The sequence below is a fragment of the Thermoascus crustaceus genome (genome assembly GCF_041956765.1).
Source record: "Thermoascus crustaceus strain CBS 181.67 unplaced genomic scaffold VTN00scaffold_11, whole genome shotgun sequence".
Classification (NCBI taxonomy): Eukaryota; Fungi; Ascomycota; class Eurotiomycetes; order Eurotiales; family Thermoascaceae; genus Thermoascus; species Thermoascus crustaceus.
In genome coordinates, this window is record NW_027192537.1 from 75,917 (window position 1) to 94,151 (window position 18,235).

At 52.2% G+C, this 18,235-nt stretch overlaps 6 protein-coding genes across 6 annotated transcripts; 1 reads left to right on the plus strand and 5 right to left on the minus strand.

Annotated features, from left to right (window-relative positions):
* Nucleotides 1–1,908: 1,908 nt before the first annotated feature.
* Nucleotides 1,909–4,081, minus strand: VTN00DRAFT_2782 (uncharacterized protein; the record flags this gene model as incomplete). Its single annotated transcript, XM_069429030.1, has 5 exons — nt 1,909–2,510; nt 2,568–2,793; nt 2,884–3,250; nt 3,331–3,835; nt 3,922–4,081. The coding sequence occupies 5 exons, from the start codon at nt 4,079–4,081 to the stop codon at nt 1,909–1,911; spliced, it is 1,860 nt and encodes a 619-aa protein (XP_069283198.1).
* Nucleotides 4,082–5,887: 1,806 nt separating this feature from the next.
* Nucleotides 5,888–7,388, minus strand: VTN00DRAFT_2783 (uncharacterized protein; the record flags this gene model as incomplete). Its single annotated transcript, XM_069429031.1, has 3 exons — nt 5,888–6,324; nt 6,391–6,925; nt 6,984–7,388. The coding sequence occupies 3 exons, from the start codon at nt 7,386–7,388 to the stop codon at nt 5,888–5,890; spliced, it is 1,377 nt and encodes a 458-aa protein (XP_069283199.1).
* A 504-nt stretch (nt 7,389–7,892) lies between these two features.
* On the minus strand, nt 7,893–8,240 carry VTN00DRAFT_2784 (uncharacterized protein; the record flags this gene model as incomplete). The annotated part of the gene is made up of 1 exon (XM_069429032.1): nt 7,893–8,240. The coding sequence occupies one exon, from the start codon at nt 8,238–8,240 to the stop codon at nt 7,893–7,895; it is 348 nt and encodes a 115-aa protein (XP_069283200.1).
* Nucleotides 8,241–10,149: 1,909 nt separating this feature from the next.
* Nucleotides 10,150–11,530, plus strand: VTN00DRAFT_2785 (uncharacterized protein; the record flags this gene model as incomplete). Its single annotated transcript, XM_069429033.1, has 6 exons — nt 10,150–10,383; nt 10,486–10,523; nt 10,589–10,626; nt 10,715–10,794; nt 10,869–10,951; nt 11,029–11,530. The coding sequence occupies 6 exons, from the start codon at nt 10,150–10,152 to the stop codon at nt 11,528–11,530; spliced, it is 975 nt and encodes a 324-aa protein (XP_069283201.1).
* Nucleotides 11,531–13,895: 2,365 nt separating this feature from the next.
* Nucleotides 13,896–14,583, minus strand: VTN00DRAFT_2786 (uncharacterized protein; the record flags this gene model as incomplete). Its single annotated transcript, XM_069429034.1, has 2 exons — nt 13,896–14,299; nt 14,364–14,583. The coding sequence occupies 2 exons, from the start codon at nt 14,581–14,583 to the stop codon at nt 13,896–13,898; spliced, it is 624 nt and encodes a 207-aa protein (XP_069283202.1).
* A 1,317-nt stretch (nt 14,584–15,900) lies between these two features.
* On the minus strand, nt 15,901–16,677 carry VTN00DRAFT_2787 (uncharacterized protein; the record flags this gene model as incomplete). The annotated part of the gene is made up of 1 exon (XM_069429035.1): nt 15,901–16,677. The coding sequence occupies one exon, from the start codon at nt 16,675–16,677 to the stop codon at nt 15,901–15,903; it is 777 nt and encodes a 258-aa protein (XP_069283203.1).
* Between the last annotated feature and the right edge of the window lie 1,558 nt (nt 16,678–18,235).

An 18,235-nucleotide genomic window follows, 5' to 3' on the forward strand; every position in this document is an offset into this window, starting at 1 on the left:
CTCAAATCACATCCCTAGTAGGCATTTGGTAAGTACAGCACTTATTCATGGCACTCGATCCCGAAAAGAGATGTCCATATCGCCTCACAGCATCTTCACTCGAGCATTCTGGCCCTAGCGCCCAATCCCGGGAATCTTGGCCTTGCTTACCAGGGTCGGCTTGTCGTTGTCTCTGAAAGCGCTCTGATCTCCTTGTTGGGGCGACTTGCTCCTTCCGGGGCCTTTTTGTGGACTTTCGGAGATCAGGATCATCATCTTCTTGTGTTAGACTTTTTTTTACCGATGGCATGACTATATAGCCGTGGGATAGCGACGGCGGTGACAGTGGTTGCGAGGGTTTGACAATCTGACCTTTGCTGTCCTGCTCCTGCTCCTTCTGTTCTTCATCCAACAACTCGTTCTTGCCAGAAATATAGGCGCTGGGGGAAGTTGAGAAGGTCGCGTTCTTCCAGGAGAGGGAGATCTGGAACGTTAGAAAGGAGGGTTAGTTCCCTTTGTTAGCTTCTTGGCCATAGTACGTAGTATATACGAATAACATAACATATAAGTTGCAAAAGGAAATATGTACATATGTACATACCGTAGCGTAGGTATACTTGAAAGAATCGTGCTAGCTACCTAGCGACAGAGGAGTCTTCGTCCATGATGATGATGATGATGAATAACTTGCACTTGTATTCGATCTTTCTTCTCTTTCTCGTAAAACGGAGTTAGTGACCTACTAAGGGATGACACCTTTCCAGTTGGATATCATCTTAACCCTTTTTGCTTTCATCTTATATTCAGTAGGTATAATCGCAATTACCCGCTTGGCTAGATATGGTAATCATACATAATGGACACTAGAGACCGACCTAGATGATCTAGTTTAGCAGTTTGGGTTGGACCCTGCCCTAAAACCAAACAAACAGTTTGTTTTGCATGGGCCTCTTATTATGACAGAACCAGCTCGAGATCTACGTATTTTCCAACACAGGTTCTCAGCAGGCTACCTACCTAATGTTTTCAAAACAGCCCTGTTACTTTGCTTTACCTAATGTGCTGTCTGACTGAAGCTGCTATCACTCTAAATAGTTGTCCGGAAGCAATACTATAGCTATAGCGCGAATAGATAGATAGATGGATAGACGACCTACCTATGATATGGATATGGATATGGAACCTGGAACGTGGGCATTTGGCATCTGGAATCGTGTGTACATGAACATAGATAGACATGGAACACGGACGTGGGACATGGACATGGATGGATATGAGGGCAGCAAAAGCAAGACACAACGCAAGTCAAGACAAGGCACGTCGAGATGAGTAGTAGAGTTAGTAAATAGATAGATAGATAGACAGATAAAATAGAGCGACCTAAGTGGTTATATTCTGTTTTTTTATCTCCCTCTTCATTCCCTTTCCCATGTTTCACGACAAGAACAGGAACAAGACACATGTACGGAGTACCGATCGAATATTGAATATTGACATCGATAGCTGCAATGGACGGATTCGACCTTGCCCCGTTTTTCGGGACGAACCCGACCTCGTGTCTTGTCTGCCTGTCTCATATCTTGCTTGCCCTCTAATACCAGCGTCAACAGCACTCCACGACACGATCACGATCACACCATCCATAGATAGATAGGTAGCTAAGTCAATTCGTAGATATACACAACAGAGACAGACCGTAAACCAAGGCCAAGCTTTTACTTCCCAGCTCAACTACGCGAGGTCCAAAACTAACTGTAAGAAAGAGAAAGAACAGCAGCAACAAGGGGGGAAACACAACACAAGGCATAGCATCAAAGCGCAATAACACAGAGATTCGAAAAGGGTACCAACCACCGGGAATAGTGCGGACAGGACAGGCCGTTAGGGGGATGTTAAATTTGTGGAAGACATGCTAGAAGAGAATCTGATCTATGCTGCCGTCTCTTCGGCCGTCTTCTCGGTTTCGCCCTCCTTGGGAGCTGCCTCCTCGGATTCCTTGGCTGGCTCCTCAGGAGCCTGGGCCTTCTCTTCCGCTTGGGCATCCGGCATCGGTGTGTCTTGGTCTTTGGACTCTGCGGCGCTCTCTTCCTTGGCAGGCTTCTCCTCGGGCTTCTCCTCGGTCTCCTTCTCCTCGGAGTCGGTCTTCTCAGCCTTGGGGGTCTCGGCCTTGCCGTCGACGCTCTCGTCACCCTCGTCGTCCTTGTGGACGCCGTTGGCGGTCGGCTTCTCCTTGCCCTTGTCCTCCGCAGCGGCAGCAGGAGTGGTGTCCGACTCGAGCAGGTTCTTCCACTTGGCCAGGATGTCGACGGCGCGGCGTCGGAAGTGGTACTCCTCATCCTTGGGGATGGTGTTCAGCTTGACGATCATCTTGAGCACCTTGTTGATCTTGGTGGCGCGGATGATCGAGACCTCCAGGTCCGAGTGTGCTTCCAGCTTGGAGAAGAAGTTGGACATGGCCGCCATCTCCTCCTCCTTGGGTGCCTGATCGCGCGAGATGAAGCCCTTTTGCAGCTTGTGGCGGATGTAGAGAACTGCAACGCGTTAGCGTCGTTTCGTCAGAACTGCCGGAACGTAGGCAGCCAACTTACTCTCTTTCTCCTTCTTGACCTTGGCCTCCTGCGGATCTATCGTCTTCTCCGGCTCCTTGGGAGTCTCGACAGCCATCTCTTCGTCGCTGACCGCCGCCCTACCGCCTCTCTTCGCGCCGGTTGCCTTGCCCTTGGTGGCCTTTGCAGACGCCGTTGTCTTCTTGGTCTCAGCAGTCGCAGGAGTCTTGGGCGTGGTGAGCTTGAGCTTGGTAGTGGTCTTGGGTGTCTTGACGGGCTACTGGTGTTAGCAATCAATCCCTTCTCGCGGATCCATGGAAACGACCACCACGTCGTGATGGTGACATCTTGCACTCACCTTCTCAGCCTCTCCGTCGCTCTCGACGTCCTTCTTTCGCTTCTTGGTAGCCTTGGGCTTCTTGCCCTCTTCCTCCTCGGCCTCGGCCATCTCGACATCCTCCTGGTCGTCGACCACCTCCATGCTCTTCCGCTTCTTCTTCTCCTTGGCGGCTTCCTTGGCTGCCGCCTTCGCCTCGCGATCTTCCGCCTCCTGCTGCATCGCGCGCTGGTGGTCCGCCAGAAGGTTCTTGAAGTACTGCAGGTCGTGGTTTTCCTGGGCTACCTTGTAGGCAGCAAGCAGGGCCTTTTGCTGCTTGCCCTTCTCGATGGCCTCTTTGCACATGTCAGGGGTAAGGGGCGTGAGTTCCGTGTTGGGAATCCAAGCGCTGTAGCAGCTGTCAGTTTCTTTTCTCTTGGCCTCAAAAAAAAAAAAGTGTTTTCGGTAGGCGTAGTAGGGTCCACTTACAATTCGTTGGTCTCCAAGAACATGATCGGGAACGTCCGCTCGTGCACTCTCTTGCCGCCATCGGCGTATGGCTCCCTGTACGTGCCATCCGCCTGCTTCGTAGTCACCGGACGCGTGTTGAGCAGGGTCTGCGGGAGCATCTCCTCGTCGCAGATGATCGACGGCCATGGCGGATAGCTCTTGAGCCGCGCCAGGTAGTACTCTCCGGGCTTCGCATCCAGATGCGTGATCCGGGCCTGCGACTTCTTCCTGCCCAGCTTCCGCGGCGTCTTGTGCTCTGCCACACCACCGGTCGACTTGCGCTTCCCGTTTGCCGCCTTCTTGGCCGACGCGGGTGTGCCGTTGGTCTCTGGCGCAGGCGCGGCAGCTTCAGCGGTCTCCTCCTCCTTGTCGCCCTCTTCCTTCGCGTCCGCAGAGTCGGCGGATGCGCTGGGCTCCTCGGGTTGGGTCTCAGCCTGGTCGTCCTTCTTCTCGGGCTCTGGGGCGCTCGCGCCTTCTGACGGAGCTGCGCGGCACGGGACAAATCAGCGACGCCACAACACGATGGAAACGCGATCGAGGGGGAGACAAGAGATTGATTCACACACTTACCAGCTGGCTGCCCCGAAGCGTTTTCCTTCTCCTGCTCAGGACGAGTCTCCGGCGCCGAGTCCGCGGGACCAGCCTTGGGCTCAGCCGAGGGCGCGCGTTCAGCTACCGACTCACCGGCAGCGGCGGCCGGCGCAGAGGGGGCAACAGTCTCTTCAGCCATGATGCGCAACAAGACTCGGGATTGAGAAGAGGTGGAAAAGGTACGGATGGGGTGGGGCAGGCTGAGCCTTTTCAATGGGGAGGAGGTGGTAGGTGGCAGAAGTTGTGGAGAGAAGGTCGCGAGGACGGGACCGTGGCGTGAGACGAGCAACGCGTGGGAAAAAGGGAGCTCAGCAGCGTTCGGCGCAACACCACGCAGCGCAGATGACGCAACGCACGCTCACGCTCAACACGGGCAAATCTCGATCTGAAAATGCGCTGCGCGGGTTGTTTTTGTTGTGTCGTTTGTGTATGAGCTTGTAGGAAAAAAAAAGCAAAACAGAAAACCCAAATCCAGCGAGGAAATGACACCGGAAACAGATCCAGGAGACAGAAATCTGCCGCAGCAGCACCCGTGACAGGCAAGATACAGGCTGTAGGAGATGCTACAGGCCAAAAAAGCGAGCTCTGCGGCCTCGAGGCGGATGGCAGCGAGAGGTCGCGTCAGTGCCTCAGACAGCCGAAGCAAAAGATCACGGGCAACACCGCGGAACGAGGACCCAAGCCGCGCCAAACCAGAGTCGGTAAGACGCGCAGTAGGAGCTGCAGGGTGTTGCAGCGGTCACGAGAGACGGGGAAGATGATGGAACAGGGCAGAGAAAGAGAGATGGAGCGGTGGAGAGTCGATGCGACGAGCTCTGGTGATGGACGGACGGGCCGCGTTGTGCGGAGAGATGGTGCGCGAGCGGCAATGAATGTGCTGGGAACACCGGAAATATGGGAGATGCTCCGTCTCAGGCACAATGGACGATGAACCAGCAAGAAAATCTCCCGTGGATGGTGTTGGTTGCAGTCCTGCTCAGTCAGGCTGGTGGCTGGGAGATGCTCACAGACGGTGTGCCGGGACGAGATGCGGTGCGGTGCGATGCAAAGTGCTGCTGTTGAGGAGCCACATGGCAGGAATGAAGCCAGCGACTACGATGGTGAGACGAGGCTGGAGAAGGTGTGGCGGTGATGAGCAGATGACAGGGACAACCGGGACGCGATCTTCACGTCTACAAGTTTCGGCGTCCGCCGCCAGGTCACTCTCACTCGTTCGGCCTACGGCTACGCTGAATGGACAGGGTGTTCCCCGGGGGGACCGATGAATGGACGGGCGGCATCTGCTTAATTCTTTCACTATCACTACTGTGACCATGCTGGCAGCCAGGACAGTGCGCTCGAGGCAAGCTTGACCGCTGCAGAAGACCCTTCAGACAGCCACACTGACCAGGAGTGGACAGGCAGGCAGGCCGGCGGACCGGTCCATGGGGAGACGACAGGCAGCATGGGGAGTCGGGGTTGAGAGCACCCACCTCTCGCCATGTCTCCTTGTCCAAGCTCTTCCTGGCCAGCACGTCTGCCCGACAGCGGTCTGCCATCCAACTCGCCGGTCTCATCCTGCACACACGCCTCATGTCTCCAAGGCCAACTCCACGCCTGGTCGTTGGCCTGCTGACTGGTCCTGTACTGGGAGCTGGATCTTGGAACGTAGGAAGACAGAACACATAGAAGAACCAGGAGTCGACGAGGACCCCAAAGCGTATTCAACCATTAGAAACGATAACTGCTCGTGGGAGCTATATACACTGGGGTCGACAGCTGGACAGGTGCGTCGGACGGCGAGCAAGGATGCCTCGCAATATCAAAGCATATTAGGGGGGGGGTTCAGGTCGGACACCAGACGCCGGAGAAAATACAGAATGTAACCAAATCGACCCTGCTGGTATCATGGCAGCCCAAAAGGAAAGGAGGGGGACTAAGGCAATTCAGATTAAGAGCAAAAGCTTCACTGGCTGAGCACGCCGTGCCCCAAGAACTCGTCGTCGTCCTCGAACTCGCGGACATTCACGACCCGTGCCTCAGGCTTGTGGATCCGCAGCGCCCAGAGGAAGTAGTCCTCCAGAGGCAGCAGGTTCAGCAAGAAGCCATTACCCCACCATCCAAGAGCGCAGACGATGGTACCTGCAACCGCGTCCAGGATGAAGTGGTTGGCAGTCGCGATGATGGCCACCAAGATCAAGAACGGGTAGGTAAAGCCGATGGCGATACAGGCCAAACGGCGCAGCGATGGCAGCGGCACCCTACGGCAGAGAGACGGGTGAGCACGGTTGAAGAATCGAATGACGATTGACTTGGAACGGCGGTGCCGAGGAGGGAGAGGAATCGTCATGATCGTGAGCCCGATCATCAAGGAGTAGCCAAAGTGCAGCGAGGGCATCGCAGCTGCAGATCATGCAATTAGCCGGTGCTTCAAAAGTATCGAGGTCGGAACAGACTTTGTAGACTCACCATATTGGTTGCAGAACCTATTTTCTGTCCACACGCTGCCAGCGCCCGCAACCCCGTGGACTGTGTCAACGAAACCGTAGCTGCGGGCCAGCTCTCCAATGGGGCCTTCGACGTTCTTGTCGCTCAGCAAGCGGGGCGGCATGCAGGGCCACAGCGTAAACACCACGAACGCCAGGAGATTGCAAACAGCCAGTGTCCGCCTGCGGGCCTGATAGAGCGACGGTCCCGCTGGCGAGCCGCCCACCGTGCCACGGGGTTTGTCCGGTTGCGGCTCATCCAGCCGGTTTCGAGTGATGGTGTAGTAGTAGAGCCATACTAGGAAGGCGATAGTGCCGGGGATATGAATAAAGGAGTAGATCCAGTTGATCCAGGTCATCAGCAGCGGGCGCTGGAGGAAGAACTTTTGGATACTGGTTTCCCAGAAGAAGCCCAGCCTCTGCTCGATCTGGATGAGTTGCAACGCATGCTTCCTAGCCACGTCGACGGTGTCTTCCTTGAGGGTGACAGCGGTAAAGGCGCGACCCAGCTGGTACGTCTGTATCTCCAATCAGCTTCCTTGCATTCCCAGTAGAAGAAGTAGAAGATCAGCTCACCCAGTAGACCAAGGCCCAGTACCAACACTCCACCAGAAAGGGAAGCTTGCGCAGCAACCGACTGAGCAGACGATTCTGAAAGACGGCCGTGTTTGGGGTCGTCACCACGACCCTCCAGGACAGGAAACCCAATTGACGCTTACGCCATGGCTCTTCACTGTATTCCAGCAGCGACGGCGACGCTGATCGACCGCCGAGCAGCCCATCTTTCGGGGTGGGGCCCGCAACGCCGGCCTCGAGGGGATCTGGGGATCTGTCGCGTGAGAAGATGCCCGATCTGCGACCACGCCAGCGACTGTCGGCCGTCAAGCTGAGGGCTGGCCTGTTTGATGCGCGATTGATCCAGGTGCCTCCAAAGAGAAGGACGATAACCAGGAGCGGCTCGAGGACGGCTCCAACGCCCATCGTGACCGTCACCAGAGCGGTGTAGCGACTTGTAACCGTCTGGGAATACGGAGAGATAGATGATGGAAGGGACGCAACGAGGGAAATGCAGAGAGAAAAGAAAGCTGCAGGAATTTGGGGAGATATGGGAGGAAAGCTAAAAAGGGCGGCACGCCGTCATCAGGGGCGTGGCAGGTATGTTCACGATGCGGATAAACCGTAGGGGACGGGAAGGGTCAGACCGTGGGTGATTTGAAGCCTGAAGAACGAGGAGCTGCGGAGCCGTCGGAAGCAAGGCAGGGGGCCGTGTAATAATGAGAGGGGCGGGTGAACAAGATGAGGGGCAAGAGGATAGACAGTTTTCTGTATGTACAGTACCAAGATGCGGGCATTTCTCCCGGCTGCCCTGGGAGAAGCCGTATACGGTCGAGGCGGTTGTTCTCGACAGCCCGTCCTGCAGGCCGAGATACCTGCTGTAGCTGTACACATGTCCATGACATCCTGGCTGACCAACTCGGCAGGACATCACACGAGCGAGACCAGCCCATGGCATGCGATGGCAGCTTCCAAGGCAACGACGTTCCAACGTTGGATGCTTGTGGCTAGCGGGGTCTTCTCTAGCGGCGCGGCCATGCGCCCAGCCACAGCGTTTGTGGACAGCATCGCGTCCATGTCTTCGCTCCCGGCCTCTTCTACCGTCGTATCTGTCGTATCCAACAGAAACCCCTCGTCCGTCTGGCGCTGATCCTTGCACGGGGCGTGCAAGTGCCATGCAAGGCATCTATGGCTCCCTAGTGGCGGATGACGCTCGGAGGCTTTGTTCTTGACGAGACAAATACGGTGAACTCTGCGGTCTGACGCATCAACGTCCATCAGATGCGAATACGACTGGCGTCCTGTCGACCTTGGTCCGCGGGGGGGCAAGAGGCTCTAGATCTGGAGCCGAAGCAGCCATGACGCGGTTGCTTGCGCGCTCTCCAGCTCCGTCGTCCGAACCGTAATCCGTCTGGAGCATGGCCGACGAAGCACGGAGGTTGAAGTATCCGACCCGCGCTCGATGCCTATTATTATCGCCATTAAGTTGCTATCTGCAGGCACGAGCGCACCATCACCAGCATTGTCTGTGCTCATACGTCCTCGAAACGGGCATCTATTGAGCTCCGGTTTCACCAGTCAAGGCACGGAACCGAGCCCTTCGGGAAAACTTGCGACTTTCTTTGGTTGGCATCCATCCCGTGCGACAGGGAGCCGTGGCGGGGAGAGAGCTGGAACAGCGATCATCGCTGCCCGGTCAGGAAAATTTCCCGGATGTTGGGGCTCCGTCGGATGTGAAGGTTGACCTGATGAATCCGTTCTCAGCCCTAGACAGCAGATCTGATCTTCCTGTCGCAACGCTTGGATCCCGAGCTCCACAAGCCAAGCCTGCAAGCTTAGTTCAGCAATGACCACACTCGTACAACACCATGTGCTACTTTGTACGTCGCTTCCCCGCGTCGAGCCACGGAACCACGTGCGCAGGAGCCTAGTTTTTCTCTTTGGATATTCAAGAGACCGTCAAGTAGAGACGTCGAGACCGCCTGGACACGAGGGCGGCAACTCTGAACTTCCTGTCTCGTGACAGCTAGCTCGGAGGGTCGGTTACCGAGGATCCGCCTCCGGCTCCGACGGCGGAACGGGCCCGGCACGCCGAGCTTCCGGCCTTGTGCAGCCCTGCGCATAACTCTCATATGCACGGCGGAACAATCCAACACAGCTTCTTGCGCCAAGCTGTGTTTTCCGCCGGAGATGGGTGTCACGGAAATGCCCTCTTATATTTGGTCTTTCTACTCTGCCTACTCTAATTAGCTGCTAATAATTTGGTCATCTCAGCTAGGGCTTCGTGCTCTGTCTTTTGCTGGGAGATTTCACTAAAATGACTGACATTCAGAGTCTATCAGCATCACTTGGTTCTGCAACATGTTCATTCCAGAGAGATCCTTAGATAGCTTCTTTCTACAGATCCACTGGTTCATCGATAGAAATTGGCACAAGGATCCTGAGCCCTGGTGAGCTTCACCCGCCATGGCAACGACGATCTGTGGATAAGCTGCATGGAGCTCACTTGACGTCGTAGATGCTTTGAATGGAGTCTTCATACTTGACACTTGGGCCCAGATAGTTGTTTGTAGCTTCTATAGTTTCCTCGCATATTCTTCTGTCGAGTCCTTACTAATTATTGATCGATCTCCTCCAACTACAGGCATGCCATCGTGCAGAGCTCTCGGACCAATTACAGAGGTCGCGCTGGCGGAGACACGTGATATGACGTCAACTGTACCACACCCTGTCGCCATGTTGACTTCATGGCTTCAACGCTGCTGCCAGTCGACACACTTATCAATCTCTCAGCGTGGAGACTGTATGTTGAAGGACAGTCTCTGCTTCTGATCGGACATGGGACGGCTGGCTTATTTTGCAGTTACTGCCCTTTTGGGATAGGCGTTACGTCAAACTGGCGTAGCTTGTGTTCAATGTTTTCCAGATGTAGTAACAGAGGCAGCAGCGGTGCTTTGCTATAGTTGTTTCTGAGGTCCCACCTCGCTGGACGATGGGAGATAAATGACCCTGTCACTTCTCACCGGGTGTACCTAGCATCTAATCTGATTCGAATTGAATTCAGGTATATCTATTCACCGTCAACTTACCTAATCCAACCTTTCTTCAACTTTTAAGTGACATTCATCTTTCTTTCTCTTGTAACACTGCCAAATCTTCAAACGACCGAATCAGTACCGCAGTCAAAATGTTCCCCGCGACACGACACGCGGTGACGGCCTCGTCGAAGCAGCCTTTTTCCAGCCAGATCCTCAGAGCAGCTGCTACGACCGGCACGAGGACCCTCTCCACGACACAGCCTGTCCAGGGCATCACGCTCCTCCAGGATAAGAAAGATGGGTTTGGTTTCGCGCGGTCGAACCCGAGACCACCCAAGCCGCGGAGCAAGGGGGTCACGGAGATCAGAGGACCATACTATACGGTATGTTGGGCTTTGATTGCACAGAACTTAGCTCCGGAACTATCCAGTCGTGGAGAGGTGGTGTGTCTTTGTAAGAGGAGATGCTGACTTTGACGCGTACAGGTCATGGGGAAGCGATATCTCGCTGATGTCCTCGAAACGTGCGTCCCCTTCGACATAAATATCCCAGGATCTAGGAGAGACAGATCTGACGCAATGGTCTCAGGATGGGCACGCATGTGGACGGTCTCAAGTTCGCTGGAGGTTAGTCAGCCATCCATTTTTTTTGGCACTATGGATAGCTTGGATAGCTCCATGGGAAATTGTCAAGAAGGTTGCTAACCCTTCTCAGGATCATTCTCCCTCTTCGAAGAGAAGCCTCTGCGGGAGCTCATCGACCTCGCTCACTCGCATGATGTCTACGTCTCGACCGTATGATAAATACCCTTTCCGTGCCATTTTCAATCAGCAAGACCGATTCTGACACGTACCAAAAAAAAAAACAGGGCGGCTGGGCCGAACACCTCCTCACGCACCCGGACGTCAACTCCGTCTTTGACAAGTACCTGACCAAGTGCAAGAATCTAGGGTTCGTCCTGCACCCCCTCCCCCAACAGCCATCCATCCATCTAGACCACCAAACTAACAGGGATAAAAAAAAACAAGATTCGACGTCATCGAACTCTCCTCCGGCTTCCTCTCCCTCCCAGGCGACGACTGGCTCCGGCTCATCGAAAAAGTCCACTCCTACGGTCTAAAAGCCAAACCCGAGTTAGGAATCCAATTCGGCGCCGGCGGGGACACCCCCGCCTCGGACCTCGAATCCATCGGGACCTCCGACCCTGCGAAGCTGATCAACCTAGGCCGCAAATTCCTCGACGCGGGTGTCGACCGCCTGATGATCGAGTCGGAGGGGATCACGGAGAACGTGAAATCGTGGCGGACGGACGTGGTCTCGAAGATCATGAAGGAGTTACCCGCCGAAAAGGTCATGTTCGAAGCGGCCGATCCGAAGGTGTACAATTGGTACATTCGCGAGTTCGGGATCGATGTGAATGTGTTTGTGGACCATTCGCAGATCGTGCAGCTGAGTTGTCTGAGGCATGGGATTTGGGGGACGGCGGATACGTTTGGGAAGGTGGTTTCGTTTAGGCCGGAGGGAGCGTAAAAAGCAGATCTTGGTTTTGATCGGTTCGATTTTTTTTATTCTATCTGCTCTGTTCTGTCCTGTTAAGAAGCAAGCAAGCAAGGAGCTTCGTCAAAAGCAGATCAATAAAAATATCTTATCTATTTTTTTAATGTCAGATCCCGTCTTCTTCGATTAGATGAAGAATAACCAGGGGAGAGACCAACCCTTGAACGAAAAACAAATGCCAAACAAAAACACTTCCTACTGAAAACCGAACCAAACAAACATGGAAGGAAAACCAACTGGTGATATCAACATTAGTCTTCCGGACTTCCCAAAGCGATCTGTACCTATACCTAGTCAGGGTGCAAAGGCTCACTCTTGGATAATTTTACAAGTACCTACGCTGCCTACCTAGTCCAAGCAAATAAATAGATAAATGAAATATCCATCGTGAAAACGCTGTACTCCAGTCCTGCTGGCTACCTAGCAGTTCGAATCGATTGATTAACCCGAACCCACTTCGTCTTGTTATTTTTCTTTCCTGCCGACGCTTTTCTCCTTGAAATCCCTATTTTCTATTCCTCTATAAATAACCGCATGCGTCTATCTACAGTCCATGTATGTATAGGTAAATCAAGCCCCAAATAATAAAAATAATGCCAGTGACCACCCAAACAGACCCCCCTTTCCCACAACAGAAACTCAAAGGTATGCCCAGCCCAGCTAGTGTTAGGGAGACCCTCTCTCTTGTCATAATTGTCATAATTCCCTTTTCCTTTTCTCCGCATCCTTGTCGGCCGATAGCAGGGTGTGTCCGCCCCGCTGCCAGTTCTGTCTTAGGTAAAGAAGTATACAATGTCTTCGGAAGCCCCAGGTGCCTTGTGACCCCCTGTTCCCTGTTCTAGGTGAGAGTAGTCTATCTGTAATAGCTCTTTGCAGATCAAGCTGCCTGGAATCGCCCAGGCAGCCCTGTATGTACCGTGTATTCCGCAACAAGCGGTGCTACCGCGGGCGTCGATACCATCGCTTTATAATCCGATCCCACCCCCTGATGCGTTCTTTGCTGGTTGTTCGAATAGCCCGCCTCCTGAGTCCGGTGTAGTTCTGGCAATCAAGGAGGATGTGTGGCTGGGATCATGGTAGTAGTAGTAGTGGAGTACATCCATTCCTTCATGGTCTGCACCACCCTCTCATGCACAGAGTCTGCAGCTCATAATAGAGAAGTCTGTCCAAAATTGTCTTTTGACTCTAGGTCAGCACCTTTTTCAAGAAGTAGCTGCACTACATACTCTTATAGCCATAGTGTGCTGCCTATAATAGAGGTGCATTTCCTGTTATAATGCAGCCTGAAGTCAGTATACTGTCTGCAATGCAGAAGGAAGGAGGAGTAGCATTAGGTGACAGAATCACCATAGTCTGTTGCCTTTAATCTAGCACTTTTAATTCAAGACCTGTGATCCACTCTCTTTAATCTTAGTGCTTTGACCTCTGGACAAAGAAACAGCATATATACAAAGACACTCTCTTCAGATAGTATTTTAGCTCTTATAGTTAACTCAAATAGCAACTTAAGTAATATAAATACTTGAGGTGGAAGTTGACGTCGAGCTGGCAGGCCCGCCGAAGGAGTGCACCCGCATTTCGCGAGGAAGTAGCGTGGCAAGTCCCACTAGGGACTAGACCCTTGGGCACAAATAGTCAGATATCTGATTCACAAGTCCTCATACAGGATTCAAAGCCTCTCCATGACCCACTCAAAGCTGTGTTAATCTTCTGCATCAAGAAAACAGGAGATCACAAAGAAGGACGTGTTGATTGCCGTCGCAGCGGCAATATTGAAAGCGGCGTTGTCCTGCATGTGGAGTCCACCAGCGGCACCTCAAAATTGGACAGGAAAATCTCCACTGACCCTCGTTCAAAAACAAGTAAATGATCAAGGTTTCTGTCGCTGTATGTATGGAAATAATACTGATAGTTAGGATGGTCCCCCAAGTCTCATAAATAAAGCCTGAGTAGAGCTCCGTCCATTCAATCAGCAAATTCTCATATCAGCCTGAACATTCAATATATCTTGCTTGATCACTGCGAGATCATCGGTCGATCATAAGCTAACCAAAGCGGACGACCAAACTTGGCCATGTGCTTGGTCGTGGTGAACATCGTCATATGTTCCTGTCCTGGCGTAAACAAAGGTTGTTCTTGATATCTGGAATGTCTACACTGAACTCGGTGAAAGGAGGAAACCTTTTCAGCCGGAAATCTCTGCGCTATGATGGTCGGCCCGGAGAGGGCCCATGCCGTGGCGCATTGTCGGGAGGTAGAATCTGGTTGAGTGTCAATTCCATAGACAAGAAGAAATACCACACATTGTGGTCCCTAGAGATGACGCTGATGATTCTATTCAAAGTGACAAACTGTCCACCTCGGCCAGTCTCGTCCAGGAGGCTAGAGACTTCGTCGAAACCACAATAAGAACCGGATCGTTAGGGCACTCACGGTGGAAGCATTTCAAGGTGGTTTCTAGCTTTGAGACGGCCAACAAAGCTTCTGCATTGAGGGGCAAGTTGACGCGGAATGTACCCCTGACAGCTCCGTGTCGTCGAAAACACGTGTGGAAGGTTTCATCACTGACACAGATGTTTGCAATATTGACAGCTCTTGTTGTGACAATGTCACAGAAGTTTCTATGTTGCTGTGACCGGTTACCCTGAGACGGCACCATTGCGCGATGACTGGTCCTTGCAATCTCATTGAGTCTTGTTGGATTAGACGGCAGGGGCATCCACTCAGAGATACGGTCATTGTCTACACTGCATGTAAGCTGATGCCAGTCGGGAGGAAGCGGGGTCAATTCTAAAACAAGAAATACAAATTTCAAAGGTCGCCTGTAGGATTCCAACAGCAATCGCGCGAAACCAGATGTCGTTGACCCTCTCAGTTCGAGCTCCGCCACTTAGGTCCGGCTTTGATTTGGGCGACAACATTTGAGCCTCGGCCTCAGGAGTCGGCTTGCTCCGCATTGTCTTGAGAATTGTGAAGTTGCGGGGCGGAAAGCCACCCTCGCCTTTCCGCAGGACGTAACTTACCATGGGGCAGACTTCTCCACACGCATCTGCCAGGCGCGATTTCCCGGTTCCGCTGGATTGGACGAACAAGAGGGACTTTCAGTAAAACTGCTTATTTGAAAACTTCTCTTCGTATTCTCTTATTTTAGCCCGAATGAAGTCGCGGGACGGTCCGATATACTCACCAGTCCAATGGTTTTGAAGAGCAGCGGCAGTGTCTGATTCTCACCAGGTGGAACTCTTTGTCGGGGTTGTCGGCTCGTGCACGTCATCCAGGGTATTAAGGAGGGCCAAGAAATTGTAGATGGCTTTGTAGACAACCATTGGGTCCTCCTCAGTTAAGACAGCTGTCCACAATTGCAGGAGTGACGGTGTGATTCCTCGTAACTTGTCGGATTCAGTAACTTCTCTGAGTTTTCTCAAGATCACATCACGGCTCCTAAGAGGGAGCTTGTGCAAAGAAAAAAAAATTGCCCAGGAGGGGGAACATATAGGCACAGAAATTCAAGATCCTCTGCAAAAGTTAGCAACAGAGGTAATTAATGGTAGCACCGCAATGCAGAACACAGAGTACTCACTTTCAACAATTGATTCTGTGACCCATCTCTCCAGTGAAGCAGGGTCTGAAACGTGATTCATGCGAAAGAACCTGTGCATTTGGAGAATCCACAACTAAATTAATACCCAGGTATCCTCATCTAGTTCGGTGACATCTGGAGGTACCATAGCGTATATTATTAGTAACGAAGCGAGCAGTGGAAGAAAATTCGGGATACAGAAGAGTAAGTAGTACTGTATCAGATTTCCACTAGTGTCGAACTATGGGGTAGTCCAGTGCTGGTGGGGTGGTTTTGTGAGATCAGAGAACATGTTGATACTCTCATGCTGTAGCAAAGGTTTGTAAGGTCTTCATAAAGCTGTATTCTCTAAGTCTCTGGTAGCTGCCTGCTGGGCTACTGCTACTAACGAGTCAAGGAGAGGACGCACCATCCCGAACGGGACTTGCTAGTCCTGATGGTGCCGCACCAAACCAGATCGGGACCGGCCCGCTAACTGTCTAATTGTATACTTCTTAGATATTCTAGTACTGTATAGAGTTCACTGTATCTATTTTTACTGTCTGCTTTAGGATAAAGTGTTGCACTGTCGCCTTTACGAAGCCGCGGCCAACCTCTAGTATTATTAAAATAGGAGAGAAAACATCTTTCAGCAAAGACATCAATATTTCCTGCCCATCCGACATGCTCCTTAGTAATAAACTACGCCAACGCCTGATGCAGACCCTTGCATAATGCCTTTTTCCTTCCTATAACTCAAACGACAGAGACTCCATCCCAGTGATCACAGATCTTCGGATGTCCTCATGAACTCCTCTCCCAAACATTCTGAACAGAGGTTAGTCGGGAGGCCGAGCGCAGCCGCATTCTCAGCAGCTTCATAATCACAGCAGAGAAGCTCGGGCTCATGCGGTCTCTGCTCTTGCAACGCCCGCCTCTTCAGCTCAGCGATATAGCGATCCATAGCAGAAGTACGTCTCTGCGTGATGATTGTACGGTTGATTGGCGTGACCATGATGCTGGATGTAGTTCCCTCGGGGTCTCTCGTGAGGCTTGGCGCCTCAGATCGGTCCGGACAAAGCCGTGCGGATCGATCATCGCGAGCATCGCGCAGACTGGCCGGAGAAGTTCGCGTGGACAGATCATCCACTTTGTCCAGCCTATGATCGTGATTGGCACAGAAACCTCGTACGGACATTCCTGCCTTCTGTAGCCCATCATCAAATCTGGCAGATGAGACGCGCACGGACATGTCATGATCCACTTTGTGACTGGAAGGGCCAAAGCGGGTGGGTAGGTCAGGATAAGACGGTCCAGGTTGTTGACAGTTCTCATCCTGTTTATGTGCCGGGGCAGCCTCTGAGGAAACTTCAGGGAGAATAGGCAGTCCCTCAGCATCCTGCTGACCGTCATTCCTTCTTTTCTTATTCCCAGGGTTTTTCTTTTTCACTATCTCCACTATGCCATCTCCTGAAAGCTCATAGTCGCGTTCTTTGATCTCTTCATCCTCCTCGTCGGATACCCTCAACCGCACAAGACGATTTCTATTGGTGCCAAACATACCTGTCACAAAAGGGAACAGGGCCCAAGCAAAACGAACAAGGAGGAAATGTGGTGCCACAGCTGTATTAACAATTACCTGCCTATTGTGAAATATCCTTCCGAGTTGGTTTGTTTGCCTGAGGAAATGGGCCACCCAGTTCCCCTCCTTTCGCACAATAACAAAGGACCCCTTATCGAAGCACTGATGAATGTCAATGCGGAGAGATATTGAGTTTGCTTTGTCATCAATAAAATATTCAGTCGCGAGACCAAGATAAGAATTGTATTCCTGCATATCATTTTGCCTGAACCACTCCTTTTCTGCCTGAGGACAGAGATGCGCTCGCTCCAGTCCATCTTGAAATCCAGAAACGCAGCACTTCTTATCTCTCGCAATCACAGCAAGTGAGATGTTCGAGTTTGCAGCCTCACCTATGCTTGGCGGAGCCGTTGTTCTTGTCCACGAGCCTACCCAGGAATTGGGCACGCTATCGTGCGGATACCTCCAGTCCTTGAAGCATGGATAGATTGGGTATCTATAGATATCTGGTTGTGGCGGACGAACGTGGAAGAAATAGATGCCAGGCGCAAGAACAGAATCTTCAGAGTCCGTTATCCGCTGAGTGCCATTCCGATCTTTAGTCAAGAAACCATCAAATTCGTTACACGCTACCAACCGGCAAGCTAGGAGGACCGTCCCGAGGTGGATACCAGAGCCATTATCCCACGCGTAAAAGGACAGCAGATCGTTGTGATCTGAGTAGGCTGGGTGTTTAATAATGACCCTGTCGACATTTTGCTGAGGATACGCTGGGTCAAACATGTCTTCTGGGAGGGGGGCGAAAGGTCGAATAATTGCCGTCCTTGCGTCCGTACTCGAGGTAGTCGCCATTGCAGGACCCGCTCCAGCTGTCTCCGCGTTGAGTATGTGAGAAGAGGAGTCATCAATACAGGTTCAATTGATACTCTGGATTCCACTTATGTTAGCCTTACTATCAAGAGATGGTAACTCTATAACAGCGTGTAAGGTTGACAGGCCCAGCACACTCAAGCAACCCAAATATGGCGATGCCATACGACTGGGAGATGAGCTTTCTTCCGAAGTCATGACGTTCTGCTTACTTTCAAATCGCCACACCACTCAGAGCGGAACTCCCTCACGTGACATAAGGAGGATTCATATTGTGAGAGTATAGTTGAGAAACTGGTTGGTGTGCTATTGTCGCGATGAAGCTTAAGTGAAGGGACTGCAACGATCCTGTCATGTGATTACTTCGCGACCAGTATGACAATGCTTGCATAAAAGGGTTAGGATCTGAGGACGACGCCAAACCGGGTCGGGCGGTGACTTACCCGACACAGTCTAGCGGTGTACAAGGCGTCGGAACTGTCGCCCCGCTAACCGTCTCATTGTATACTTTGAGATTACTGAGCCCGAAGCTATTCCTTAACCTGATGCCAAGATGCTATGGAATTTACCGTGGAGGTTTTGGGGGTGCGGTACTCTGAATGGTTTAGTAGGCTGACCGCCCGCGGCAGAAATATGCTGCAGGGCCAATGATCTCATGTCAAGCAGA